This window comes from Hypomesus transpacificus, chromosome 22 (assembly GCF_021917145.1).
Source record: "Hypomesus transpacificus isolate Combined female chromosome 22, fHypTra1, whole genome shotgun sequence".
Classification (NCBI taxonomy): Eukaryota; Metazoa; Chordata; class Actinopteri; order Osmeriformes; family Osmeridae; genus Hypomesus; species Hypomesus transpacificus.
Window position 1 is genome coordinate 14177373 of NC_061081.1, and position 27888 is coordinate 14205260.

Below are 27888 nucleotides of genomic sequence, written 5' to 3' on the forward strand. Positions count from 1 at the left end.
ACCAAAATATGCCACCCCCTCCCTTCAAAAGCACTCCCACAAAACTACAGTGACGCGCATTGAGTGCAGGGGCAGAGAATGCGCAGGTGGGTAGGTAGATGGACAGGTAAGGTTTATTACAGTCTTGAGACGCCCACAGATGTCGGATTGATTTCATATTACCGTCAAACCTTTACATGACTTGGTTGCTATTAATAGGCCTATGTGAAGTTTATTTCAGCAAATATGAAAAAAGTGCTTCTCAAAGATATTGTCTAACCTGCCTTAAGTTGTCTGGTAATTCACTTCATCGTTTGGAATAATGAGGATGTAGTCAACATTAGGAACTGTGGGCAGAAAGCTATTCCATCTGAATGAACAGCCCGTCTGATTGCAAGTGAAACCGCAGACCTCGCACGTTCAGCCTCCGCGTTGGAATGACGAGGCTGTTGGTTAAGCTTCAAAGGTCTAATACAGCTTTAGAGTCGGGGTTCGTCTGAGTACATACAATAATATGCTCCATCATATTGATATATCCAGAAACACAAGGCATCTCAAAATAAAAATAGCCAAATTAGTTTATTCAATCCTCCTATCATCGTATTTTACTATTAGTCTGTTACAGAGATGCTGTATACAGGGCCCATTCATTTTAATGATATACTTCCTTTAATTAAACGTAATGCTTATTCTAGCAGCAGCACGCCAACGCGGAATGAGGGTAGACAGTGGATGCGCGCTCCACAGCGCGCGGGCACAGCTGTCAGCACCAAGGACAGCACGCTCAGCTCCGAGCCTCGCGTCAGTGTGAACACTTCACAGCGGAGCCGCATATCCAGCCCACACAGGAACGAAGAGCGTTTATACGACACAAAAGGAAGCGCTAGAGAGCTCGGGAAATTGTCTAATTTATTTTTGATCCGCTGTTACTTATCTTCAGATTGAGAAAAACTGCAATGGAGGAGAATGTGAACTAGCCTACTGTACCCAGTGCAGATCATTGTTATGCAAACAGCGGTTGTTGAGTCCTAATGACTAGATGCACATTCCTCCGCAGTGCACATCAATCTTCTGTCAAGAATTTATACTCTTTTTAGGCTACGGTGGCGTAGTGATTTCGATCGAGATAAAAGGGTGAGTCGTGCCGCCTAAAAGCCGGTCAAGCCGACCCGCCAACAGGGAGAAAAACTACCGGGATCCGCTGTACGGTGTGGTCTTTCACACGATGCGTCTGTTTTTGCTGGCGGTGCTTTTCTCGTGCTCCTGTGCGCGGGCCGGATGTGAGCCAAAGATAGTTAACATCGGTGCCGTCTTGAGTCAGAAAAGGTACGAGCAGGTGTTTAAGGATGCGGTGACTCAAGCAAACCAGATATATGGGAGAGACAAATTCAATCTGACCGCCATCTCCGTAACTCACAAACCCAATGCCATTCAGATGGCACTCTCCGTTTGTGAAGACCTCATCTCCAGCCAGGTAGGTTATCGCAAGAAAGTGTCACCCCAGTGCTGGAGAGCTGAGATAGCCAATACACTTGCCATTTAAGTAGCGCATGATTGGTATTCAGACATTGCTGTGAAAGACCAGCAATATCCTACAGTAGATGCTGCATAGGCTATCCAGACCAAAAAAATACGAGTGGCGATACAGTGTAAATTCCGCATGAACAGAAGCGACGTAGCCTTTGGTGCAAATTCTCACTTGTGATTCAACAGAAGTGACGTGGGTTAAGGGCAGAGACGGTCGATATTGACCACTGCATTCGTATTGGAATTACTAAACGTAGGCTTACAAAATAGTTCCAATAGATTTAAATGTGTTCATGTCATGCCTTTCAAATTGCAGTTAGTTGAATTTTCACACGCTTATAGCCTTAAGCTTTCTAAAACCCAATTAGACGCCTATGAAAAAGTTCGTTGCGCAGCAGACCATCGAGCCTGTCTCCAGGCCAGCCTTCAAAACAAATCGGGTCAAATTACATGATTAAACCATCATTCACACAATTGGGTCACTAAGCTATTGTTTTATCCAAAATTAAAATCATGAATCATTTTGATACACCAAGGCTGTTTTGATACAAACAGAGCTAAATAGGCCACAGTTCGTGTCGGATCGCGGTTGAAAGGGCAGCCTCACTGTAAAGAGAACACAGCTGCCAATCCACTGAACTGTAAAGGAAGTAACGAAAAGCGAAATGAATGACGCACAATTCAGAACGAACGATTTCACTGCAGCGGTCCACTTTCATCCCTCTCATGTCATGTGACCAAATATTGCCAAAGGTAGGTCGAGGTGCAAAAAGGGCGTCAACATTTAAGCCTTGAGCACTAAACATAGCCTACTTTCTAAAGAAAGTATTTTAACACTCACAGCCAAAATGTCAGAACACTTATCCACCAAATAATGCTGGTCCAAATTAAGATGTGCATAAATTTATACTTGACCCTACTCAGCTGAGATGTAAGTCCTGCTGTTAGAATAGTGAGTTTTGACGAGCTTAAAAAGTGTTCTCTCTCTATCTTTCATTCAAACACACACACACACACACACACAAACACACACAACAGCATGTTGGTCTCTTTGGATGACAGCGTGTGCAACATGAAGGCATGATTACTTTACTTACATAGCTTTGCCCCAGCACGCACTCCCTGAATATAGCAGACACACCGTCACCTATTAGCAGAGGGGGTCAAATGGCTGAGCGGTTAGGGAATCGGGCAATTAATCAGAAGCTTGCTGATTCGATTCCTGGCCGTGCAAAATGACGTTGTGTCCTTGGGCAAGGCACTTCACCCTACCTGCCTAGGGGGGAATGTCTCTGTACTTACTGTAAGTCGCTCTGGATAAGACAGTCTGCTAGATGTAAATGTAGCAGAGAGCCACAGAGCTACCTTCTCATAGCTTCAGTTTACCCCCTCCTGCCCCAGTAAGATGTATCATGGACTGCGCGAGGGGATGGATGTTTAGCCTTGTGTGTTGTAATGTGACGGTTTGGCTCCGAGGAGAGGGTTATCACTGGGAAGGGTGGTCCGTAGCAGATGGATGTGTGGATGCCTGGGAGCATTCTGTGGATGAGTGACCTCGTTTCAGACCCAACCATACGGCCTTCACACATGAAGCTGCTGCACCAAGCACACACGGTCAGGCCGGCGTTCTGGCCACACCATTGGATCTCAAAGACAATTCTCAAAATTGAGACACAACATTGTATTTATAATAGGTGCAATCATCACAGGCTATAATGATAATTCAGTGTTTATATTCCAGCAGTTTAGCCAAGGACAAGACCTCAGAGATTTAAGAGATACACAAGCTACACATTAATGCTCAATAGAATATAAAGTTGTATTGTATCGTGGAATGCTTGCAGCAATAGAATAAACTACCGTACAGTGATATGTGAAAGCGTGGAACTTTCTCAAAGGAAGACGGTTCCTCAGTTGTACTCGGTTGTAGATCCATTGCGCTTGATTGCCTTGTGATTTGCTCACTAGGCTCCCAAGCAGCAGCTGAGCTGGCTGTAACTGTTCCCTTCATGTCTGCAGGTGTATGCCATCCTGGTGAGCCACCCTCCCCAGTCCAACGACCACCTGACTCCCACCCCCGTGTCCTACACCGCTGGGTTCTACCGTATCCCTGTGGTGGGGCTCACCACCCGCATGTCCATCTACTCTGACAAGGTGAGGGAGGGAGGGGGAGGCGGGGGAGGGAAGGGAGAGAGGGAGGGAGGGAAGAGACAGACAGTGGGAAAGATTAAGAGGTCTCTTGGAGATAGCCGCTATTGATTTAACGTGCTAAGTTAATAGCTATCACGACAGCCATAATTAGATGCCATAAAATGAATCATAAAAAGGAAGGAAATGTGTTTTATAATCTGCCTTGAATACCCTCTTGCCTTGCATGAAGAGGGAGTCAGATGGCTAAGCGGTTAGGGAATCGGACTAGTAATCTGAAGGTTGCCAGATCGATTCCCGGCCGTGGCAAATTACGTTGTGTCCTTGGGCAAGGCACTTCACCCTGCTTGCCTCGGGGGGTATGTCCCTGTACTTACTGTAAGTCGCTCTGGATAAGAGTGTCTGCTAAATGACTAAATGTAAATGCATGAGCAGTGACCGTGACAGCACAATAAACTCTTTACTCAATAGAAACAAATAAGACTAGAAAAACTGGAGGCTTATGTTAGCGTTTAGCTTTCAAAAATGTAGAATTTTTTTGTAATGGCAAACCACGAAAGGGACGACCTGTCAGTCCTGGGCGTATATCCTGCCTTCTCGTTCTCCTTTCCTCTGACCTCTGACCTTTGACCTCCCTCCGACCCCCAGAGCATCCACCTGTCCTTCCTCCGCACCGTCCCACCCTACTCCCACCAAGCCCACGTCTGGTTCGACATGATGCGCGAGTTCCGCTGGAACCACATCATCCTCATCGTCAGCGACGACCACGAGGGGCGGGCCGCCCAGAAGAGGCTGGAGACGCTCCTGGAAGAGAGAGAGACGAAGGTGAGACGCTCCGAGACACAGGACCTTCCGGGGTGTGAGTGTGTGTGTGTGTGTAGCCGCTGTTTTAACACAGAGGTCCTCTACGTATCTACGGTAGATGTTTTCCGTTCTGTTCTGTGTGGACACATCTTTCTCACCCTTGTGTAAATGTTGGCTAACATTCTTAGGCATCAACAGCGTCTAATGTGGTCTAATCTGACAGAAGTTTGTACGTTTCTTTACTCATCTCATGTTGCTTTTCACCATAGTCAAATTCTCCTGTGTTAATTCACAATGGGAGACCAAATAGAGGACTTAATCTGGGGCTTTGCAAAACATCAATGACTTTTATACATGTACAGTTCGATCATACCAATGCCATCTGTACGTAGAAACGTGAAGCGACGGGAGTTCAGCCCTCATTTCCTCACCCTGAGGTACACGCTCATGGACTGTTTACGCACAGATGGATGATGTGCTATGTTTACTAGTTTAGCATGTTTCTCTACTTTAATTAACTAAATTGCCCCTGGGTTTTCTTTTTGTGCGCTTTGGGATTATGTAATTTAAGACAGTGTGTTGCAGCATGTGAAGCCAGATATCACCCGCGTTACGCATCCAGTTTGAGTTCAGCTCTGGGCCACGGTGGGTTGAACCAACGTCAGTGAAATGTGCTGATCCACCCAAAACCAGAAAGAGGTTGGGAATGTTTTTCCCGTAAGGAGATGACACAGAACGATTAACACACAGTTAATGAGCCTAGTTCAACTGGGGATGAAGACAAGGATGTTTTAAACAGAGGTGTTTGTTCCCTTAAGGGATTTTTGATGTAATTGCACGAGAAAGAGAACAGAGTCTCAAGTAATTTAATTAGCGGGTGATGAAAAATTAAATGTGACGCAAGGCCTGATAACTCATGCTGGAAGGTAACGGTGTGAGCCAAGGATATTTTCACTCATCAATCACACATCGAAGATTAATGTGGCGTGGCTGATTATAGCTGTGTTTCATGCATGGTCATATGACTGATCTTCTTTGGATAATCCTAATGGCTTTGCTGACGCTGAATGGTCTCTGAGGCATTTGATAAACACACTGTTGCGTATTCTGCAAAAACAGTTTGAAGAAGCCCGTAGTCTCGACAGTCTCCTAGGACAAGAACTTAGTGTGATTCTCTAATGAGACGCCGTCTCTTTGATAGTAAAAAAAACACTTTGACGAATATGTCAGTATATCAGGGAGTCAGGTGGCTGAGCGGTGAGGGAATCGGGCTAGTAATCAGAAGATCGCTGGTTTGATTCCTGGCCATGCCAAATGATGTTGTGTCCTTGGGCAAGGCACTTCACCCTGCTTTCCTTGGGGGGGAGGGGGATTGTCCCTGTATAAGTCGCACTTGATAAGAGCTTCTGCTAAACGACTAAATATAAATATCACCCAATATGGCAGTCGGCAGCTGTAACAAATTAGAGAGGTTTGTGAAAAAAAATAGATGGCTATTTGTTGCTAATTATTCGATTCTGCCACATTCTTTTCATATTCCCACTTGGGGTAAAAGTAGACGTGATAACATGCCTCTTGTCAAGATGGGATCTATACAGGAGAGTGACGTGGGGTCACTGCTTGTAGTGGATTTTGTCAGAATAAAAACAGGAGCAACACATCATGCAGTATTCATGCCCGAGTGAGGAGGTAAAAATAGAGCACTCAAAGAAACTCTTTTGGGAGACAAGGAGAACGAGGTTCACATCAGGAGTGTCACAGAGGACTGCATTTAAAACACAGACGTCTGAGACGAGGGAAATAATACCCCCAAAAATGATTTGGGTCATTCTGATTCGCTTATCCGAAACTCTAGTCGCATTAATGTGTTTGCCGCAATCTCACAGTGATTCATGGGTGTGATTCATGGTCTCTGACCTTATCCTAAACACATCAGCACCCAGAGTCAGCCTAAGTGTAATGATGCAACTCTGATCGCACCCCACCTCAGATTAGATCTGGGCATAACAGACCTTTAATCCCATCAGTGAAGCGTGAACACACGGGCTTTGAGTGCGATTTGTTTTGGGTTTACTGGTCGGTCGTTTTAATGGACTCATTGCAGGGTCAGTGTAGCATTTGGGGAGAGGAGAGTTGTAGACCCACAGTTGGCAGTTGGTGCTGAGCTGAGAGGCGGGACATTGAGGCAGAGAGAGGCAGCCCTGTGAAGCAGAAAGGAGAAGCGATTCTCACTTCAAAATGGCTCCTGGTCACAGGCAGGACAGTCCCTTGTGACCCTTCTTGTAGCTCAAAGGAGCTGAGCCGAATTCAAAATGGTGACAGCAGAACGGCAGTGCTGTAGTTGGCAACACTTATTTTAATGATGGAGAGCGTCCTGCTTTCACCTGTTGTTCTGTATTCTGCACCGAACACCTCTCGTTATCCGCTGTTGAAGGACTTGAGGGTGTGAAGGTGTTTGAAGGTTGGTAAAATGCTTGGCTCAAAGATGACTCAGGAAGTAAACATAGTTGGTTCAGGAAGTAAACAGAGTTGATTCAGGAAGTAAACATAGTTGGTTCAGGAAGTAAACAGAGTTGGTTCAGGGAGTAAACCTAGTTGGTTCAGGAAGTTGACATAGTTGGTTCAGGAAGTAAACAGAGTTGGTTCAGGAAGTTAACATAGTTGGTTCAGGAAGTAAACAGAGTTGATTCAGGAAGTAAACATAGTTGGTTCAGGAAGTAAACAGAGTTGGTTCAGGAAGTAAACATAGTTGGTTCAGGAAGTTAACATAGTTGGTTCAGGAAGTAAACAGAGTTGGTTCAGGAAGTTAACATAGTTGGTTCAGGAAGTTAACATAGTTGTTTCAGGAGGTAAACACAGTTGGTTCAGGAAGTAAACAGAGTTGGTTCAGGAAGTTAACATAGTTGGTTCAGAAAGTAATCGCAGTTGGTTCAGGAAGTAAACATAGTTGGTTCAGGAAGTAAATGCAGTTGGTTCAGGATGTAAACAGACTTGGTTCAGGAAGTAAACATAGTTGGTTCAGGAAGTAAACTGAGTTGTGTTCAATCGTTGGCAGTCTTTGATGTCCCCTTGCAAGCCCCATTTTGAGATCCCCAATTTGAAGCAGAAAAGTGGAGATTTGTTGGAATGCTTTACTGCCCTCCATTTTCAACTGTTTATAATATTCTTCTGTGTCTGCATATTTTCTCTGTGCACATTACTCATCAGAATAAAAAAAGGAACTATGAAAACCTCGACCAACTGTCCTTTGACAACAAGCGAGGACCTAAGGTATATTTGCATGGTCAATGCACGCCGCCCACCAACTTTCCAAACGTAGCAACTAGTATCCAGCCAACCAATCACCAGCCAACCCAGAAATGCCCCTCTCTTGGTAGCACGTGGTTTTTTCTTTTCTTTTTCTTTTTAGGCATTTTCCTATGATTTCAATGAAGAATGGTTTTGTTATGGAAAGAACTATAATTTTCGCAACAAAAAAAAAAACGTTCAAATGAACAGCGTTCCACTTTTAGCATTTTATTTTTTTCTTCCTTCAGTAACAGGAGTGCATGTTCTCAGGACAACACACACACCAAAAAAAAAAAAAAAACTGTTTGCAACAACCGTTTGTATGGGACAAAAATACTTTCCCAGAAACTACTCCTTCCTGTTCTACCTAGATTTCAACCGTTTTTGCTTGAGGGGAAAAGGACCCCCCCTCACTTCCCTTCACCCGTTTTTAGTTCCTGGTTGCATTGACCTTGTTCTCCTCCCTACCTAACGTGCACGTTCTTCTTTGGAGCCTTGATAACCCTCAGTTTGCATGCAAAAAATGCAAAAGTTCCCCCATCCCCCCCAAGCTTTTTTTTTTAGTTGAGCCGATTTCCTTGGATCGTATTCCTTTTTGTCCCATCTTCCTTTTTCAACCAAAAGCGTCCAAATCCGAGCAGAGCAGGTAAAGCGGGAGCAGGGTTCTGAGGTCGGGGTAAGTAGCTGGCTTGACTTATTTTGTGCCCCAATCACAGGCAGAGAAAGTCCTCCAGTTCAGCCAGGAGACTAACTTAACTGCCCTGCTGCTGGAGGCTAAAGAGCTGGAGGCCCGAGTCATCATCCTCTCCGCCAGGTAAGAACCCTCTACTGTCCACCAATCACGTCAGGACTGGTTGGCTGGCCACCAATCAACACAAGCTTGGCGGGTGATAGTCCCTCCTCTTCACATCTGGGCTGCTCTGAACTGCAGTCCATCAGACATTAGTTTGTTTTTTCTCCATTTTCTAAATGTATCTTAATAATTCCTCACCCATTTATTCATTTTGTTCCTTTTTAGGGTGGCTTAGGTCAGGTGTAGTTATATGGGCGCATGTGAAGCCCCGGTGACGTCAAAATAAAAGAGCGGTCAAAATAAAATTACATTTACTCTATCTCAACCAAATTGACAGTATGTCACAATGTTTACGGTACGCAAACCCAACTGGCCGAGTTCGAAAAGAATACTTCTGTGTTCCAGCGAAGAGGACGCTGCGTCTGTTTACAAGGCGGCCCGCTTCCTCAACATGACGGGGTCCGGTTACGTGTGGCTGGTGGGAGAACGAGAGATGTCCGGTAAAGCCCTGAGCGAGGCGCCAGACGGTACGTACGACCGTTACCCAGCAAGCACTGGGAAAAGACCTCCGAACGTTGATCTTGTGTAGGCCTACTGGTCGTTTTGCTTTCCCATGACATGTAGGATTAGGAAGGCTGGTTATCTCTGATGAAGATTCCTAGTCATGTTGTTTTTATTGTTTGTTAAATGTTTAGCGTTTAAACATTTAAGCATTTGACATGTTTAAAGGTTTAAATGAGTCATATTCCACAATCCTCATCTTTCGTCAACTTTGTGCTTCCTTACGGACAAGCTGTAGCCTACAGCATCGGTTCATATTTTCAAACCCATGTAAATGTTTGCATATAAATTTCGGATTGCCCGTAGCTACACTGCATTCATTGTTCTATTCTGAAAAATTAATAGCTTGGTTCTCATGAGTTTATGAAGGGTGTTTTGCAACCCCCACTTTGAAGTGTAACTGAAATAGAATGGTAAGCAACAACCTTTCTCTCTGTTTCTGGAAATGCGAAACAAGTCTCACGTAACTATGTCACTCAATGTTCACAAAATGTTCGCGTCTTCCCTAGGCACTTAAGCACTTCCAACTCCCTCGAGGAACTCCATGTCGTGTCTGTCCAAGCACCTGGTCCAGTCTCCACATTCATCACCCGTGGTTTCCATGACGACTCCGCAATACGTTTGGACCCGTTTGCAATAGAGAAACTTAGCTGAAGTTGGATCGATGCTGTAAATTTGCATATCAATTCTAATAGGTTTGATGTGTGTTAGTTTGATCCCACTCACACAGCGTTTTGCCTGTTTTTCTTCCCAACTTGGTCCCTTAGATGGGGGGTTATAGAATTGAATATATCCAACTTCAAGGGAATCTCTTGAATGCCGGGCAAAGTCAACTAAGAACTATGTCAAGATATGGATCCATTACTATCTGAAATCGTTGACTATTCTCATAATGGAGATGATGTCCAAGTGAATAAATCCAGATCTCTTGATATCCCAGTCAAAACGAGTAAACAAACAAAAACACAATCTGAATTGCTCCTCCCAAGGTTTCTTCCATTTTTTCTCCTGGTGGGAGTTTTTCTGGGAGTTTTTCCTTGTCTTCCTTGAGGGTTTAGGTTGGTTGAGGGGCAGTTCTATGGGCGCATGTGAAGCCCTCTGTGACATGCTTGCGTGTAAAAAGGGCTATACAAATAAATTTGATTTGATTTGATTTGAAACACACAACGTCATCAAAAGCGACTCAAAGCATGGCTTGGATCTTAGCTCAGACTTTTGCTCACGGTTGCTAACCTCGAGACCCTATAAGTTTTCCACTGCAAAAGGCTCCCGAATGTTTGTGTTCAGGCTCATCACTGATTGGCTGTTTCTCACCCCCCCCCCCCCCACACGTTGGCGTGAGCAGGTCTCATCGGCCTCCAGCTCATCAACGGCAAGAACGAGTCGGCGCACATCACCGACGCGGTTGCCGTGGTGGCCCAGTCCATCCAGGAGCTGTTTGAGAAGGAGAACATCACAGAACCCCCCAGAGGCTGCGTCGGAAACACCAACATCTGGAAAACAGGGCCTCTGTTTAAGCGGTGAGTGAGGCCTGGCGTGAACACACGCACACACACACACTCGCACACACATTCACACACATACATACACACACTCGCACACACACACACACTCATTCACACACACACACACTCATTTACACACACACACACACACACTTAAACACACACACTCTGTCTCGCTATCTCTGTTTCTCTATGCCTCAATCTTTCTCCATCTCTCTTTATTGCTCTGTCTCTCTCTGACTCAATCGTTCTCTCTCCCTTATCCCCACCTCTCTCATATCTAACTGTCATCTTTATATCTGTGAATCAGGGTTCTGATGTCATCAAAATACCCAGAAGGCCTCACAGGACGCGTGGAGTTCAACGACGACGGAGACAGGAAGTTTGCTCATTACAGTATCCTCAACTACCAGAAGACTCGACTTGTTCAAGTCGGCATCTACAACGGAACACAGGTCAACGGACAAACAGTCTTCAAACCTCACAGTAATGTGCTGTCTAGCTGACACCCAGTCAGTCACATCTTCAGTCACTAATGAACAGTAAACGTGTAAATGTTGAAAGTGAGTGACCAATCAGGTGAAACACACAGAGGACAGCGCCAGTTAGCCACCTGAAGCTGCAGGGTGTCGAAACACACTCCTTTTCACAAACGCTGTCAGCGCTCTGCTAACGTGTTTCTGCGGCCCTGCAGGTGGTCATGAATAATCAGAGGAAGATCATCTGGCCGGGCGGAGAGACGGAAAAGCCGCGGGGTTTCCAGATGTCGACCAGACTAAAGGTACCACCACCTGCTCCACTCACTCTCTATGACGTTCTGTCACCTTGTTTACTTGGTAAATTTCTTTCATTTTTAAAAGATGTATTTGTATTTTTTGTAGTATATCTGACCTGTGTTTGTGCAGAGGGTGTTATTGTTGTGTGTGTGTATGTGCGCTGAGAGTGTGTGTGTATGTGCGCTGAGAGTGTGTGTGTGGCTGTGCTGTGTTTGGGCGGGGTCTGCCCAAGGGGTGTCTGGGAATCGGAGTCTCTGAAGACCCTCATCGCAGAACGTGCTTGAATTCCCGACACGTCACAGGGAATCCATCTTTCTCCTCCCATCTGTTGCAGATAGTCACCATACACCAGGAGCCCTTTGTGTATGTGAAACCCACTATGCAGGATGGTACCTGTAGTGAAGAAAAAGCACTTAATGGAGTAACTATTAAAAAGGTGATCTGCACTGGACCTAATGAGACCATCCCAGGTAACACAACAGGGACGTTTATGATATCACTGTGCTTTGACTACACTCTCCAAACACCAACTGGAGATGCATACATATATATGCAGTAGGTATCTATATATGTATGCATGTAGTTGAGTGTGTCATGAGTGATGGTTGGCCCATTGGTGTGTGGCCATGCTTGTGTGTGTGACCATGCTTGTGTGCGTGTGTGTGACCATGCTTGTGTGCGTGTGTGTGACCATGCTTTTGCGTGTGGGTGACCATCCAGCGTACCATCAGCATACCGCTCGTGGCTGCTTCTGTTTTTGCAAAACAGTGTGAGCATGTGTTGGTGTGTGTTCAGTAAGCAGTGGACATGACAAGTATCCTGTGTGTGTGTTTGTGTGTGTGTGTGTGTGTGTGTGTGCGCGTGTTTGGGTGTTGTTGGTTGGTTGTGAAAATGTGTGTGTGTCTGTGGTGTGGTGTTTGTGATACTAGGGGATTCTTCAAACATATCAACAATAACAAACACAAAAAAAAATTATCTAGAGTGATTGTAACTTGTAATCTTTGCTGTTTGGGTTACAGGACGCCCGATCGTTCCGCAGTGTTGTTTTGGTTTCTGTGTGGACCTCCTCATCAAGCTTGCTGGAGACATGAACTTCACCTACGAGGTGCACCTGGTGGCTGATGGGAAATTCGGAACGCAGGAGCGGGTCAGTTTATTTTGGAAATGGAAGATTTCTGCATTACTAACACAACGTTAGCCAAAACAGTTATAATCTCCCTACAAAAGTCAGACAAATATTTTGGATGAAATGCCGTGAGATGATTACAGCACTGTAGATTATTATTGTCTAATTGAATGCATTAACCATATCCCATTACTAACTGTCAATACAATATCTGACCCTTTGACCGGATGAGTTAGGGAGCCAAGCTGCTGTAAACGCAGTCGTCGGGAGCTCCCCACTGTCCTATATTAAGTCCCATCGGACACCAGGGCCCCTCAGGGACAGCTGTGTTGCTGAACCCCTTGTGTTCCTCCTCACCTGACATGGCCGAAACAAACAGCCCGAACCGAACAGAGCTTTTCTGTCAAACAGGATTCCAAACCAGAATCCCCGACCCCAGAAAAACACCTTTCAGTTTGTGTGCGTTTGTTCTTGGTCAAAGGGCCTTCCCGCGCTGGGGTTTCTCTCGGGGTTAACTCCGAACATGGGAGGATTCTCTGGAAAGATCCTGTCGTCTGTGTAAGCCTCAGGCCCGGTCGTTTGACCCGGCTGTGTCTCCTGATCGCAGGTTAACAACAGCAACAAGAAGGAGTGGAATGGGATGATGGGGGAGCTGCTGGGAGGCCTTGCAGACATGATCGTAGCCCCGCTGACTATAAACAACGAACGAGCCCAATACATCGAATTCTCCAAACCTTTTAAGTACCAAGGCCTGACTATCCTAGTTAAAAAGGTACGTGCCTACTTCACCTTCTCCCTTTATTACCCATTACAGACAACCTTGTGCAGTAGACCTGGTGCGTGGGTTCTCCAGTGCTAGGATCTGCAATTTATACGCTACAAAAATCCAAGTTAAGGGCAGTAATATTAGTTAACAACAAATCAATTGGGCTGCCTGTACAGTGAGAAAATGTCAGTTGATATTATTTCTTAAAACAATGTGTCATTCACTTCAAATCTGAAACACAAATGATCACAATCAGTTAGATGTAGAGTTCCTGCAGTATAGGGTGTAGCTAAGAGACCTAGCGTTGGTGTAGCTGAGAGAGCTAGCGTTGGTGTAGCTGAAAGAGGCTAGCGTTGGTGTAGCTGAAAGAGCTAGCGTTGGTGTAGCTGAGAGAGCTAGCGTTGGTGTAGCTGAGAGAGCTAGCGTTGGTGTAGCTGAGAGAGCTAGCGTTGGTGTGACCGTCCGTGCCGTGTGTTGCAGGAAATCCCTCGCAGTACGCTGGACTCGTTCATGCAGCCGTTCCAGAGCACCCTGTGGCTGCTGGTGGGTCTGTCGGTGCATGTGGTGGCGGTGATGCTTTACCTACTAGACCGGTTCAGGTACAAGGGGAATGTGTGTGTGTGTGTCAGTGTGTGTGTGTGTGTGTGTGTGTTAGAGCTCAGATGGGTTTTGTTGGGTCAGTGTGTACAGTAGGCTGCTGAAGGCATCAGACTTTCCCCGGGCGAGGATGGAGAGAAAGGCGGAGGTGAAGACAGGCTCTGGTCATTCCACAGTCCTGTCGCTGTACCCTCTCTGTGCTTCTCGCTCTGTCTGTGACTGTTGTTCTCTTTCTAACTGTCACTTTATCCCCCTATCGCTGTCAGGCTCTCTGTTGCTCTCTCTGTCTGTGTGTGGTGTGGTCCTACATTTACATTACATTTAGTCATTTAGCAGACGCTCTTATCCAGAGCGACTTACAGTAAGTACAGGGACATTCCCCCCGAGGCAAGTAGGGGTGAAGTGCCTTGCCCAAGGACACAACGTCATTTGGCACGGCCGCGAATCGAACCGGCAACCTTCTGATTAATAGCCCGATTCCCTAACCACTCAGCCATCTGACCGCTTGTGTTGGCTCCCTCCGTGCCTGAGTTGGTTGAGGGACGGCTCACGGCTCTCTGTCCTCTCACTTTGTCTCCTGCTCCCCCTCTCTCCAGCCCGTTTGGAAGGTTCAAAGTGAACAGTGAAGAAGAAGAGGAAGATGCCCTCACCTTGTCGTCCGCTATGTGGTTCTCCTGGGGAGTGTTGCTCAACTCCGGGATAGGAGAAGGTACGGCGTCAAAACACCAAAGCATAAACAATCACTTTAGTACACGAAAACAAGAAGACTTCTAACACATTAGCTTATCTTAGCTTAGTTTATCTTAGCTTAGTTTAGTTTAGCTTAGCGTAGGTTAGGTTAGCTTATCTTATCTTAGTTTAGCTTAGGTTGGCTTAGCTCATCGTAGTTTAGCTTAGTTTAGCAACGACATGTATGAAAACACTTCCTGGGTTCCGTTCTCCACAGGCGCACCGCGCAGCTTCTCAGCGAGAATCCTGGGCATGGTGTGGGCCGGCTTTGCCATGATCATAGTGGCATCCTACACAGCCAACCTGGCTGCCTTCCTGGTGCTGGACCGGCCTGAGGAGCGCATCACCGGCATCAACGACCCGAGGGTCAGCTCACACACACACATGTACACACAAGTACACACTCACACATGAACACACACACACACACACAAGGGGATCAGTTACAAACCTGCCCGGTGTTCAATGTGCTGTGGAACTGGAGCTCTTATGACCAGACTGCCGTAACCGTAGTGACGACACCCTTTCACTTGACGTTAACTCTCTCATCGGCAGTACGCATATTCTTGTTTTCTGTGTGGAAAAATGTTTGAGAGTCGCATTGTTAACCACACCCTCCCTCCCTCCCTCCCTCCAGCTGAGAAACCCATCAGACAAGTTTATCTACGCCACGGTGAAACAGAGCTCTGTGGACATCTACTTCCGGCGGCAGGTGGAACTCAGCACCATGTACCGTCACATGGAGAAGCACAACTATGAGTCTGCCGCTGAGGCCATCCAGGCCGTACGCGACAAGTGAGTGACGGCCGGGCCGGGCCGACCGGGTGGAGGGTCGGCCGGCTGGTCACGGTAGCCAGGCTCAGACAGGGTCAGTTCAGACAGAATCCGGGGGGGAGATTTGGACCTCCGGACCACAGGGAAGCCCCAGGCCTTACTGCGGGTTCAGCCCTCTGGTCCAGGCCCACCGGTCAAGCTGAGCCAGTGAGAGGCCCTGAGCAGGGGCAGGTGTGAGGGTAGGGGGCCCCTGGTGCCGCCGGGCTGACAGCGAAGAGCTAACGTTGAGCTGAGGAGTTCAACTTTTTCAGGTTATACCCAGGCGAGCGTCTTTGAGAGAGTGGTGGGAATCCAATGGGGGACGCCCCCCCCTCGTCCGTCCGGCATTGGATTTCATTGGGGTCTAAAGCGTCCGTAGACGTGGCTGGTAACACTGATTCACACCCACGCGCTGGTGTGTCACAGGGAGGGGGGGGGAGGGGTCGGGGGGGAAGCCGTAATTGTGTTTGTATATCACTGTACTGTTGCACTGTAACCCCCTCCTCCTCCCTCCCTCCCTTCCTGTCTCCTCCTCCCTCGCCTCCTGCCTCCTCCTCCTGCCTCCCTCCCTCCCATCCACAGCAAGCTGCATGCTTTCATCTGGGACTCTGCGGTGCTGGAGTTTGAAGCCTCGCAGAAGTGCGACCTTGTGACCACGGGAGAGCTGTTTTTCCGTTCGGGCTTTGGCATAGGCATGCGCAAGGACAGCCCCTGGAAACAGAACGTGTCCCTGGCCATTCTCAGGTCTGTCCCAGCCAAAGCTTTGTTCGTCTTTTCAACTCTTTTCGACGTATTCTTTTCCTTTTTTTTCCCCCCCAGACATCCAAGATACAAACACATCGCCCTGTGTGAGCTCTGTCTCTCTCTGTATCTCCCCTCTGTCTGTCTGTCCAGCTATCTGTCTTTGTCTGTTTCACGTGTGTCAGTTGCATTCTGGGATGGAGCGACTCGCATGTGTCTTCCTGCCAGGCAGATGTACAACACTCTCACTTTCTCCCCACTATCCCCCCCGACCCCCTGCAGTTCACATGAGAACGGCTTCATGGAAGACCTAGACAAAACCTGGGTGAGATACCAGGAGTGTGACTCAAGGAGCAATGCCCCAGCCACACTCACCTTTGAGAACATGGCAGGTATGGTCCCACTCTCAGACCTAGAGAAACCCTAAAAGTGATTGGACAAAAACTGCAGTGGTAAGGTACTGTAGCTTTTTTTTGTCCAATACCTTTAGTCTTTCAGTTGGGTATTTTGGTGTTTTTGACATGATGTGGCGGTCGTGGTGTGTGTGACCGGTGGATTTACGGAGCAGGTGTAGATGCCTGCACGCGCCCGCTGTTCTGACGTGACCCAGTACGGGGTCAGTGGGCGTGGTCGAGTTTAGTGACACACCCCTGTCTGTGTGTGTCCGTCTACCTGCAGGAGTCTTCATGCTGGTGGCCGGAGGCATCGCAGCAGGAATCTTCCTCATCTTTATCGAGATCGCCTACAAGCGCCACAAAGACGCCCGCAGGAAGCAGATGCAGCTGGCCTTTGCGGCCGTCAACGTCTGGAGGAAGAACCTGCAGGTAGAACCTCCGTCGCGGCCCACCTCCACACACTTACACACCCAGGGAAGAGGTGGGCCAGGAGGGGCTGAGCGATCCCCTCTCTCTCAGCCCCTTCCTTCCCTCCAGGTGTTACAACTCCACCCACCCTTTTTTTCCTTTTAGTTTTTGGCACCGTGGGAACCCAGTTCTCTTGTGAATCACTGTCCTGCGAACAGTGAAACCCCCACGCCCCCCACGCTACATCACACAGGTGTCATCCCCTCCCGCCCGTAGGCTCCTACAGGTCCCTGAGGGGCCACGTCGCCCATGTCTCTTGTCTGTGCCTGCAGGACAGCAAGGATGGTCCAGGGAGCCAGTCGCTGGGCCAGGCCGGGACCCCCTCGTTAGTACGTAAACCTAGCAGAGCCGTCTCCCCCCACCCCTCGCCGTTAGAATTAAGACCCAGCTGAAGTTGTCAGTTGTGGACAGGCATGAGCCTGCTGCCACTGCCACATGCTTTGTACGCTTCCTAAGCCCGACTGTGCAGCTAATGCTGACCAGCTGTCTCTACTATGAGCCACGCTCATCCTTCTCATTGAATAGAGCCACATGTACCAACAGCAACATGGAACCACCTCCAGAAATATGGCCGTTTTAACCCAACTATCAATATACCTGTCTGGAGGCAAAGCACACTCTAAATGTCAATGTTTTTGATGTGCATCACTATATCTCTTCAACACCTCTCCTTGCTGAGCCCCTCATGTGTGATAAGGACCATGAGAACATGATCACTGGGAGATTCTGCGTGTCAGGGACTCCTTTCAGAACAGCGGCCTCTTGAAACCCACACCCTGAAAACCATCCGGGCCACACTTCAGTTAGGCCCTCCACCCCGCCCCTTACCGGAGAACACGATTTGCCGTCAAACTCCCAACATCTTCCCCGCAGCGAAGCGTTGGCAGTCCTTCACCCTGCCCCCATGCACCCCCCCTTTCCCCTTCCACCTCCAACTGCCCCGATTGCCCACAATGCTGTTCAAGGCTCTTGCAACACTGTGGCATGGGTTCATCCGGGAAGGGGGTGGGGGATGCATACACACACACAACCACACGCACACTGGCAGGCAGCGGGCCCTGTGAGTCTGTGATGTGGCTTCGGAGGCAGCTGCCTCTGCCCGGTAACCGCCCGGTAACGGGTCTTTGGTCTTTGGTCCTGTGTGGTGTCAGCAAATCGATGTCCTTCTCCGTCAGAGCGTCTGACTGGCCGTAGCCCTCACGCCCGTGTGTGTGTCTGTCTGGATGGACTACTACAGCAGACACACACGGTTGGCTGACGGTGTGTGGGGGCGGGGTTGGGGGCGGGGTTGGGGGCGGGGGCGACTCACTGGGGAAGGACGAGGCTGTTTACAGCTGTGGGCCCTGCTAACCCAGAGCAGGACTCCAGATGGAGGTTTTTTCCAGAGTTGAGGGCCGCACCGCTGCACTAAGATGGCTCCAGCCATGCGCATGATCCTCCTTAGCATCTTTCACAGCAGGCCCGGAAGGCTACGGAGGGGAATCTTTTATTCTTTACACAAACCGCTGAAACAGCCCTTATTGCCTTATTGAGACTCATTCAGAACATGGAGACGGTGAAGAGAATGGGTTAGCTGAAGCAAAGCTATGCTTGCATTACGTAAACATTTAGATCAAACTCATGCCTCTGTGATATTGTTATAGTGATTTTTTTCCCTCATGAGAGGCTTTATTGAATGGTAGAGCTATTCCAGAGCTTTGTGGCTGATCTGAAGCAGAGTTCAAAAACGACAGTTTATGTAGCCTGTTCCTTCCTCAGTGACATTCACGAGCAGGTGTCTGTGTGTTGTGGCATCATTCCAACAGCTTGTGTGTGTGTACACTTTGTGTGTATACATACTTCTGAAGGTAGCTGGGTGTAGCTATCCAACTCCACAGGATGTGTACTTCTGAATAACTGCTTCTAGCTGGTTTTGCCTACAGCTTCCCCTATGATTAAGAACTACATTACCCAACATGCCACCTTCTGTCGCTTCTAACACATAGCTTGCCAAGAGATCTTTGAGGTGCATGGATGTTTGGTGCTCCGAATCTGTCCTCACCCCCGGGGTTGACAGCATCTCTCTTAACAGTTGAGTTGTCCCCTTCAGGGGGGGGCGGGGCTTATTCAGAAGTGCACTTCCTGTAGGTGGAGAGGAAAATGTGGAAGAACCAGTGATGACGACTACGATTCTAATGATGGTGTGATGATGCACTACAGTGGCTGCTGTTTCCTGTTGGGGACAGGAAACTGCCAAATACATGACATATCCAGTGTGACGCTTTCTGGGGGTCCATCTTGCTTTGCATGGCCAGGACTGTGCAGACGCAGCACCTCACCAGTGCTCTGATTGGCTGGTTTCCTGTGAGGAGAAGCGACGCACAGTTAAAGGGAGAAAAAGACCATAGGAAAGACACACAAAATATGTAAATAAACAACGAAAAATCTGTGTTGAATTGCATTGATTTTTTCAGTTATTTTTTATGCCTTCATAATAGATTATTAGACCATCCCGTGTGTGGAATGTTACCACAAGGTGGCTTGGAACATTTTCTAACATACTCTAACCTCTTTTAACAGGAAAAACGTTTTTCTTTCCTGCTCAGTAGAGAGTGTTGCCATGTTCTTCTTCACCCCTCTGCAAATCAGCTCCAACCATCTCTAACGCCAGATAACAGACACTCACCTCTTAATGCCACAACATCAAGAGTGTGAAACAGTCTGGGTTTTCTAAAGCAGGGCCCAGAACTTTGGAAGGGGCTCAGTCACGTGAACCGACGACAGGGTGTTGTGCTGGCCAGGGGATGAACGTCACGTTGTTTGTTTGGTGTTTATTATCCTCCACTTCTCCCCCCCCCCCCCCCCCCCCCCCCCCCAAGACCTCCCCATCTATTTCCTCCTTTTCTGCATGTTATGAAATTCACACCACACCTGCCCCTGTTAGACAGGCCTCCCTAATCCCTCATTACGACCCACTCCCGAAACTCACACTACTGTAAAGCCCTCTTAACCGTCTAAAACCCTGGCTCGGAAAACATCACAGTTATCGTGACAACTTTGATTGTACTTCAGCCTCCACCTCACGATAAAGTCCATTAGATTAGTCCATCTCATTCTAGCACGACTTTTTGTGCAAAACAGTAGTCTGGAACAAAACAGGCATTAGCACAACTAGCTCACAACCCTAGCGTGTGAGGTGAATTTCCGTTATACCAGACCCCAAGGTATAACCATTAAAATGGCTTTAGTTGATTAATTAATCTCTTACTTATCTGTTGTTATGTTAACAAATTGGTATGCATTTCAAGTGGCTCCCCTTCCTTCTCAAAGCTTGAATGTTTTTTACTATCGCCTGGCTTTGGATGTCGATGTTTTTGTTGCTAGCTTTGATACTCGCTCTTTTGGTTACCTTCGCTTTTAGGCTTAAGGATCTTAAAGTTTTAACGATCTTAATAGCTGAGTGGATGGATGTTTATTTACTTTTCTTTTCTCCTCCCCTACGCAGCCCTCTTCCTCTCTAGAGACACAAGATGTAAGAGTACCTTAATACAAGCTTTCTGCACACTAACACCCCGGTCATGTGCTCGGTCATGTAGAGACGTGGGGAGTAGCTGTTAGGTACATGGATGGAAAGAAGGCGGGTGGTGACCTGTAATGTTGTAAGGATATGGCCAGAAAACCTGTGTTTAACCAGGGGAAATGCCTTTTCTTTTTTTTTTATGTGATTTTGTAGATTTTGGGATTGAGGGTTGAAACTTTATCCTGTTTATCGCTAGCACTCCGGATATTTGATGTTTATCTGGTTAAGCTTCTTTTTTCCCCAAATGGTATTGTAATGACTCTGGGGCATAGAGGTTTAGATGTTGGAAATGTCTACAGTTGAATTTTTAACGGATGTGTGTGTGTGTGTGTGTGTGCGTGTGTTGGATGAGGTGACCGGCTCAGACAGAGTAGCACAGGCATCGCTCACACACGTTTCTGATGGTCATCCCCCAAACCATTCCAATGCATTCCTGTAGGGGGCATGTACAATGATGGGCTGTTTGGATCTGTCAGAAAAGAGATAGGGATACCCCATCTCGTTAACTCTGATTCTCATGACTGTGATAAGGCAGAGTAGAGACATAAGGTCCATAGCGTACTGCAGGTTGTACATGCTATACTCCTCTACCCTCCTCTTATAGTGTTTAATGACCGTTCACCCCGTCTTCACTGCATTTTACATGTGCGGGAAAGGCCGTTCAAAATACGAACCTTCGCCATTGTTACAACCCAAGATAGTGGATAAGGGAAGAAGGAACACGGGGGGAGGGTTAAGAGAGAGAGAGAGGGAGAGAGGGAGAGAGAGAGGGAGAGAGGGAGAGAGGGAGAGAGGGAGAGAGGGAGAGAGAGAGAGTGGGTGAGGCTGAAACCAAAGTGTCACTCCCCCCCGAGAACACGAATAATGTTTCTACATATATTTATTTTAGGATAGGAAAAGTGGTAGAGCAGACCCCGAGCCCAAACAGAAAGCCTCTTTTAGGTCCATCAGTACCAACCTGGCTTCCAGCATCAAGAGACGTAGGTCCTCCAAAGACACGGTAAGAACATGAAGAAACAACAGCTTCTCCCTCCTCCTCCTCCTCCTTCTCCCTTTTCTCTCTTTCTCTCCCTCTGTCTCCCTCCCTATCGTCTCTCTCTACAGCCTCTCTTCACCCTCTGTCTCCTCCTCTGCCATACCCATGTCTGGAGTATGAGAGTTCCTCATCCCTCTCTCGCTCATCCTCCGTGGCTTGGCGGCCGCGCTCACGTTTCTGTCAGTCAGTCATCGCGCAGCCATCCAGATGCCATCTGTAGGTGGTCGCCCCCTGCAGGATGGTAGGAGCAGTGCAGGAGACAGGTCAGGCCGAGGACAGGGCCCTGGGGGAGGTTGCATGGGGGCTCTGGAGCAGCAGCTGTTGGCAAGGCTGGGCTCGGCCGGGTTTGGGGGCTGTATTGGATTAGAGGCTCTGGTTCTGGAGTAAAGGACCGATCAAGCAGGACTGTCTGTGTTGTTTTGGCTGCTTTTCTTCCCTGCCACGTGATTTCGGATGTGGTTACCTACTTTTGTTTCCTCTGTGGCGTTGTGTGTGTGTGTGTGCGTGTTTATTTGTGTTTTGTTCTCTTGTCCCTTTGATTGCTTTGATCCATCTTCTTCCACTGAAATCCTGTGCTTCCCTGGTTGTTGTTTTCAGCTCTTGTTAGTTTGGTTTGGATGTCAAAGCATGCACCAAACGTTTAATCCTTCGCAAACATTTTTGAAGATGGCAATGATGACTGGAGTCGGTCGACTCTTCTGAAGATACACTAACGTCTAACTATACCTACAGACCGTTTATTTCAGGATCACCCTCCGCCCCCTTGGATTCAAATCAGTGGTTTTAACTCTCTAGACTTCTTTTGCTTTGTCTCGTTTTGTTTGTTGTGTCGCAAAATCGCATCGTCTCACAGACAAGAACAAGCTTTAATTTGATGTCTTCATCGCGTCAAATGTGCATGTCTTGAAAGGGTTTTATTTTTAGGTGGATGACATCCCAGATTGTTCTCCTGTCGCCTTCCTCACGCTGTCTTTCTAGGCTCAAGAACCTTAGAAGAATCGTTACCACCCTCCGCAAGAGCAGCAAACTCTCCTTGTGTCGTCAGCAAAGTTGTGAGCCACCAGAAAAGAAAACATGAACATAAAAAAAAACATTGATAGGCACATCCAGAACTCTTTCTGTAAATGTGTTTTCTGTGAAGGCTCCCTTTGCTGCCGCACAATGAGAGAGTGAAGTGCTCTTCCTCACCAATAAAGATCTTGGCTCTGCTGGTCACGTCGCTGGCTACATCAGTGACCAAATCTCAGCTGTGTTGGAAGCCAGCTACCAGGACTACAATTAGCTACAAGGCTAACTCACTTGTTCACTCAATTTTTTTTTTTGGGGGGGGGGGACGGGGGGGGGACGGACGGGACACAAAGTGGTCATTGTGTGTCGGTTTATTTTTGGGTTGTCTATTCTCTTGCTCTTGTGTCTCTGTAGCCTATGTTCTGTGGATGTTCTCAAACTGAACTAAATCGGTACTGCACCTATTGCCGGTCTGGAAGGTATTCACGAAAAGAAGCTTGAGATTAATTTGAACGATGCATCTGTCAGAGGTGTAGGATTCTAGGTCGAGGAGCCTTGAGCACAAAAACCAGACAGACCGCAGAGATCCTAGTGGATGCCGCAAGGACAATCTTAACAACAGATGCACCATCCTCAGTCTTTGACCATTATTTTAATTTTATATAAGTGTTTCCTTCTTTTATATTGATGGATATCAATGGACTTTGACTGTCAGTGTCCCTCACTCACATGCCCTCACCGCTCCTCTCTCCTTCCGCCAGCATGCACCTCACTGTTCCTGTCCTCAGTGGTAGAGCGTAACAGTAGAAGTACACTTGGTAGACGTTTTTTTTGTTTAGAGTCGCATTTTAAGTGCCGTAGTCATTTGTTAAGAGTGACGACGATAAGTGAAGTGTCTCTCTTTAGAAGTTCCACCTGCTCCCATGGACAGGGGAGCTAAGTGGCAGCGCTCCGAGTACCTTGCAGAGGCCTAAACGGGGGGGGTTTAAGCCTTTTGATGATGCAACACTTAAGTCTAAGTGATGAACGGGACAGCCTCTGTAACTGACGACTAAAGGTCAACAGTATTGATTCGCTGCAGACGCTGCTCCGAGGTCACTTAGCATGGTCGTTTCATCATAAGAATTTATGAAGCTCCATTGAACTGAATGCTGGAGTAAAGCATAAACACAGGCTAAAATGAGACACAATCTTACCTCGTGTTCTTCCATTTGAGATCTTGCTTTTTTATTATCAGGCTAAATTTATTTGATGAGAAATCATAAATGGGATTTTTTATTTTATTTGAAGAGTTAAAGGTATGTGGATTAAGTGACAGATTGGAATGTTCTTAAATGATCTCAGATTTCTCTGAAAGCTTAGCTCAATTCAAGGTGAATTGTTTTTCACACTAAGTTGTTCATGTTTTCCAACTAACAAGACTGTGAATTAGAATCCAGACATAGTAAGTTGGATTCTGATTGACGTGTTGGAAAGCTCTTTAAAGACTACAGGAGAGCATGCAGGAAAATAATATTTTCTAGTACCCTTGGAAAAAAAGTATGTCTCGATATTTAATAATTTAGACTTTGCAAGATCAGCGCATTACCGTGTTTACAATGGATTGGGAACGTATCCAAGGGGACGGCGGTGGTTTCGCGACACCGCTGCCCTATTCCGTTGCCACGGTAACCGTCCTCAGCATTGTAAACCACGGTAACTGCCACCGTACACAAGGCATCGCACACAATCGGTGAAACGTTAGGTAACACAATACCAAAGTCCCGGTTGCCATTGTAACCACGCACCTGCATGGGGTTGAGTGGTGTTTGTTTTAGTTTTGGCCACCCAGCACTGTAGATGCCCAGTAAAGAAGCACTTTGCTTGACAAAAGCACAGTGTAAATCAGGACTGGGAGTAAGAGTCCGACTGCAAAGCACTTTGAACTGGTCATCATGACTGCAATACCGGGGCTCAATCCTAATTGATCCTCTGAACTGCCAAAATTAGTTATATACATCCTAATGGCTTTGGGTAAAATAAGATATCGATTTTACCCGCTGAGGTAAATGATTGCCCTGCAGCCTTTTGAGGGAAGATTGCCTCAGCTGGTTCAAATGTGCTTGACTCTCAGGACCTTACCTCTACTCCACGCTAGGTGTGTAACCCACTTCAGGCAGAATAGACAGGTACTGTGCTTTCATGGTTTTACATTCAGCATCTCAACCAGCCAACCAACCAGCCTTCACTGTTTGCATTTCAGTTCCCTCTTTCTGCCTGGGGAGGGTTACGGAAGAGCTCTGCTTCTATCATTTCCCCCGGAAATGGAGCAGAGCTGTTCCCTTTGGCTTTTCCTAAGAGGTAAGACACGAACGGAACACAGGCCTTGGTGTAAGCGAGTGACATTTTCTTTCTGTTTTCTCTCCTCTCCCTGTTCTCTCTGTTTCTGTTCTCTCCTCTCCCTGTTCTCTCTGTTTCTGTTCTCTCCGCTCCCTGTTCTCTCTGTTTCTGTTCTCTCCTCTCCCTGTTCTCTCTGTTTCTGTTCTCTCCTCTCCCTGTTCTCTCTGTTTCTGTTCTCTCCTCTCCCTGTTCTCTCTGTTTCTGTTCTCTCCTCTCCCTGTTCTCCGCTCCTGCAGCAGTACCCACCCACAGACATCACGGGCCAGCTCAACTTGTCAGACCCGTCTGTCAGCACTGTGGTGTGAGAGGAAGAGAGAGAGAGGGGGAGAGAGAGAGAAAGAGAGATTCGCTCTTCAGAGAGAGAGGAAGAACGCGGGTGGGCAGACGGAGGGATGTCGTCTCCCAGCTCCCTCCTTTGTGTGGCAGTCGTGGCCCTACTGAGGATGTGGACAGACTTCCTGTCTTTAAAAGAACTGGTTTACTCTTTTTGCACCTTTTTAAAGCTGGAACTAGTATGGCTAAAGGTAGTTCTAGTGTTCCAAGCATAACACACAGTCACACACTTATTTTACTGATATTTTCACTTTTTCTTCTGTCTTTTTACTCTGCAAACTTAAGCTTAAATGATCTAGTTTTGGTCTTATAGCAGACTTACTGCTGACATTATGATGTATGATTTTACCACTTCTTGGTTATATCTAGCAACATTGAAAATGTTCCTGTTTTAGAAAAGCTGTTAATTAGGTGACTTCTGTGGACCGATTTGTTGCAGGTACTTTACATATCATACTTTAACCTTACATTAAGAAACTAGAAAAACCAGAAGTATTATTATCAATTTCTCAACTGCAATGTACAGTAAGATAATATAGGAACATGGGATGAATATCATCGTTACGGAGCACTTTTTAATAACCATACAGTATGTTAACTCTTATAGATCTACCTTTGTTATTCCCTAGCTGAGAAAGATTTATTAGCGAGGGTATGGATTTGCGTGACTATATAATCCCCAAGCAACAATAGATATGGAAACATGCATGTTTTTGTAAATGCATAAAATCAGATGAGACTTTAATTGATGCATATTCTCTGTTGTGTTTAAACTGGCAATACAGTTCCTGAGACGCCTGCTGTCTCTCTTGCCAGTTGTTGCCACATTGTGAGCTTCGATGACAGTATATCATTTAAATCTTTGAGTCTGTTATAATTGTTTGCCAAACGCATGTTTGTTAGGGACACTACAGATGAAATCCAGCAACTCCTTCACTCATTTCATAACTGTCTGGTTAAAACCTTTAGATTTGTCTGTGTGTATTCATAAATGGCCTAATTCCAGTACCTTTATCCTTGGATCAAAACATTTCCCAAATGAAACTGAGTGTTAGGGTTTGTAAATCGTTAATATTCAGACTCTGTGGTCCACCCACTGTTTAGTAAGGTCTTTTGATTGGACTAGGCTCCTGTGAGACCCGCCCATAGTTGTTGCCATGAGAACGTCCTCTGTCTCCCTCTCTCCTCTCTCAGTCTTTCTCATTTCCAGTCTGAAAGGGTTGCATCAGGGGGCCTAGTTTTTCACCCAACCAGCACTTGGTCTTTCATGCAAAACCTCCTCCCAGTGCAGCGAAAGGACATCCTGTCACTGACTTTGAGATATTTTACATGAAAGAAGCCAAGTGTATTGATAACTCATCTTAACTTGCAGTCCTGGTGAGGGCTGTTAAGTTGTGTACACGTGTCTTGGTTAGTTGCAAAAACTGGCCTTTTCCCAAGCACTGGAGTTGAGAAACATTTTCTGCCTGTGGAGAGACTGCCATTCTCCCCTCTGGCAAGACGTTTCACTGTCCTGTGCCCCAAGAGGCATTGCTATACTAACGTACTGTACTGTTCAAAGTACTGTTCCCTTCAAGCTTGACTGCCACATGAATATTCAGAACCACCACCTCCAAGCCTTCATGAATTTCATTCAAATGAACATGTTTATAGAAAGGTTTAGAGTGGTTGAAGTTAACAACTTTACAAGTGTCTCATTCAAATCCTTTTTTTTTTTTTTTTTTTTTTTTAAGTGACCCAATAATTTGTTGGAATGCTTTATTTATAAGTTATAGCATTATATTGGAGAACCAGACACCGTTTTGTGTAAAAAAAAAACAACAAACAAACACAACACAAAAAAAACACTAAAGCATAGTTTAGTTCATGAATGTGAAATATTATTATTATTATTTGCACTGTTGCTTCTGGTAGTGTTCTTATTCTGGTCTATGCATGGTGAATAGTGTCCTTTTATCTGTATTTTTTCAGCTTTTTGGATGCTTTATGATTAAGGAACATGGTAACAGGTTGAATTCATACAATGAATGCCACAGAATTTGCCACAGAAATTTCAAGCTGATATTTCAATTTGGGATTGGGGAAATTGTATTGCACTTGTATAGTTGATATATATACTACTGTCTAATACCAATTTAGCTTATTCAGAAACACAAATACACAAAGATATTTGTATTTTATCTCCTCAATTCTTATTAAGATGGCAAAACAATAGTTTTTCTTTAAGAGTAAATTATCGTATTTATAAAAATGTACCTGTAAATAAATACCTACACTATTGTACAAAGCAACCAAATTCCGTGATTTATTTTATGGAAGTTTATCACTGAACACTGAATTGGAGGCTACGTTTGGGTACGCTTTACGTGGTGCATCGTGCACGCCACGTGTGTACATACCTCAGCGAAAGCCAATAAGAACGCTTGCTTGAAAGTGACTGCGGTCTGAAAACTAAATCGAATGTAGGCGATTGTCTCAATGACAAATTGGCATCACGTTGTGGACCAATGATGTTAAATCTCGTGCGCAGGTAGCCTTGTTTATTTGGCTATGGGTG

General features: G+C 46.5%; 1 protein-coding gene across 5 annotated transcripts; it reads left to right on the forward strand.

Moving 5' to 3' along the window:
• The first annotated feature begins 760 nt into the window (after positions 1–760).
• grin1a (glutamate receptor, ionotropic, N-methyl D-aspartate 1a) lies at positions 761–27613 on the forward strand. 5 transcript variants are annotated; one of them, XM_047045535.1, is made up of 23 exons: positions 761–1453; positions 3526–3660; positions 4303–4479; positions 7666–7728; positions 8463–8560; positions 8945–9066; positions 10446–10620; positions 10916–11060; positions 11300–11386; positions 11716–11851; positions 12401–12528; positions 13115–13279; positions 13754–13872; positions 14467–14579; positions 14817–14965; positions 15237–15394; positions 15995–16156; positions 16436–16545; positions 16832–16977; positions 17289–17345; positions 20501–20527; positions 21465–21575; positions 25235–27613. In XM_047045535.1, the coding sequence occupies exons 1-23, from the start codon at positions 1205–1207 to the stop codon at positions 25301–25303; spliced, it is 2901 nt and encodes a 966-aa protein (XP_046901491.1). In that variant the 5' UTR covers positions 761–1204; the 3' UTR covers positions 25304–27613. The 5 variants fall into 5 exon arrangements, with proteins under 5 accessions (XP_046901491.1, XP_046901487.1, XP_046901488.1 ...); XM_047045531.1 differs by lacking the exons at positions 17289–17345; positions 20501–20527; positions 21465–21575 and having other exon boundaries at positions 762–1453; positions 11716–11863; XM_047045532.1 differs by lacking the exons at positions 17289–17345; positions 20501–20527; positions 21465–21575 and having other exon boundaries at positions 762–1453.
• Positions 27614–27888: the final 275 nt, after the last annotated feature.

Excerpts from the sequence above, each read along its gene's own strand:
- grin1a (XM_047045535.1), top strand. The coding sequence starts at position 1,205 with ATGCGTCTGTTTTTGCTGGCGGTGCTTTTCTCGTGCTCCTGTGCGCGG. Across the intron at positions 11,061-11,299 it reads GCATCTACAACGGAACACAG|GTGGTCATGAATAATCAGAG; the intron begins GTCAACGGACAA and ends GCGGCCCTGCAG. Across the intron at positions 11,387-11,715 it reads AGATGTCGACCAGACTAAAG|ATAGTCACCATACACCAGGA; the intron begins GTACCACCACCT and ends CATCTGTTGCAG.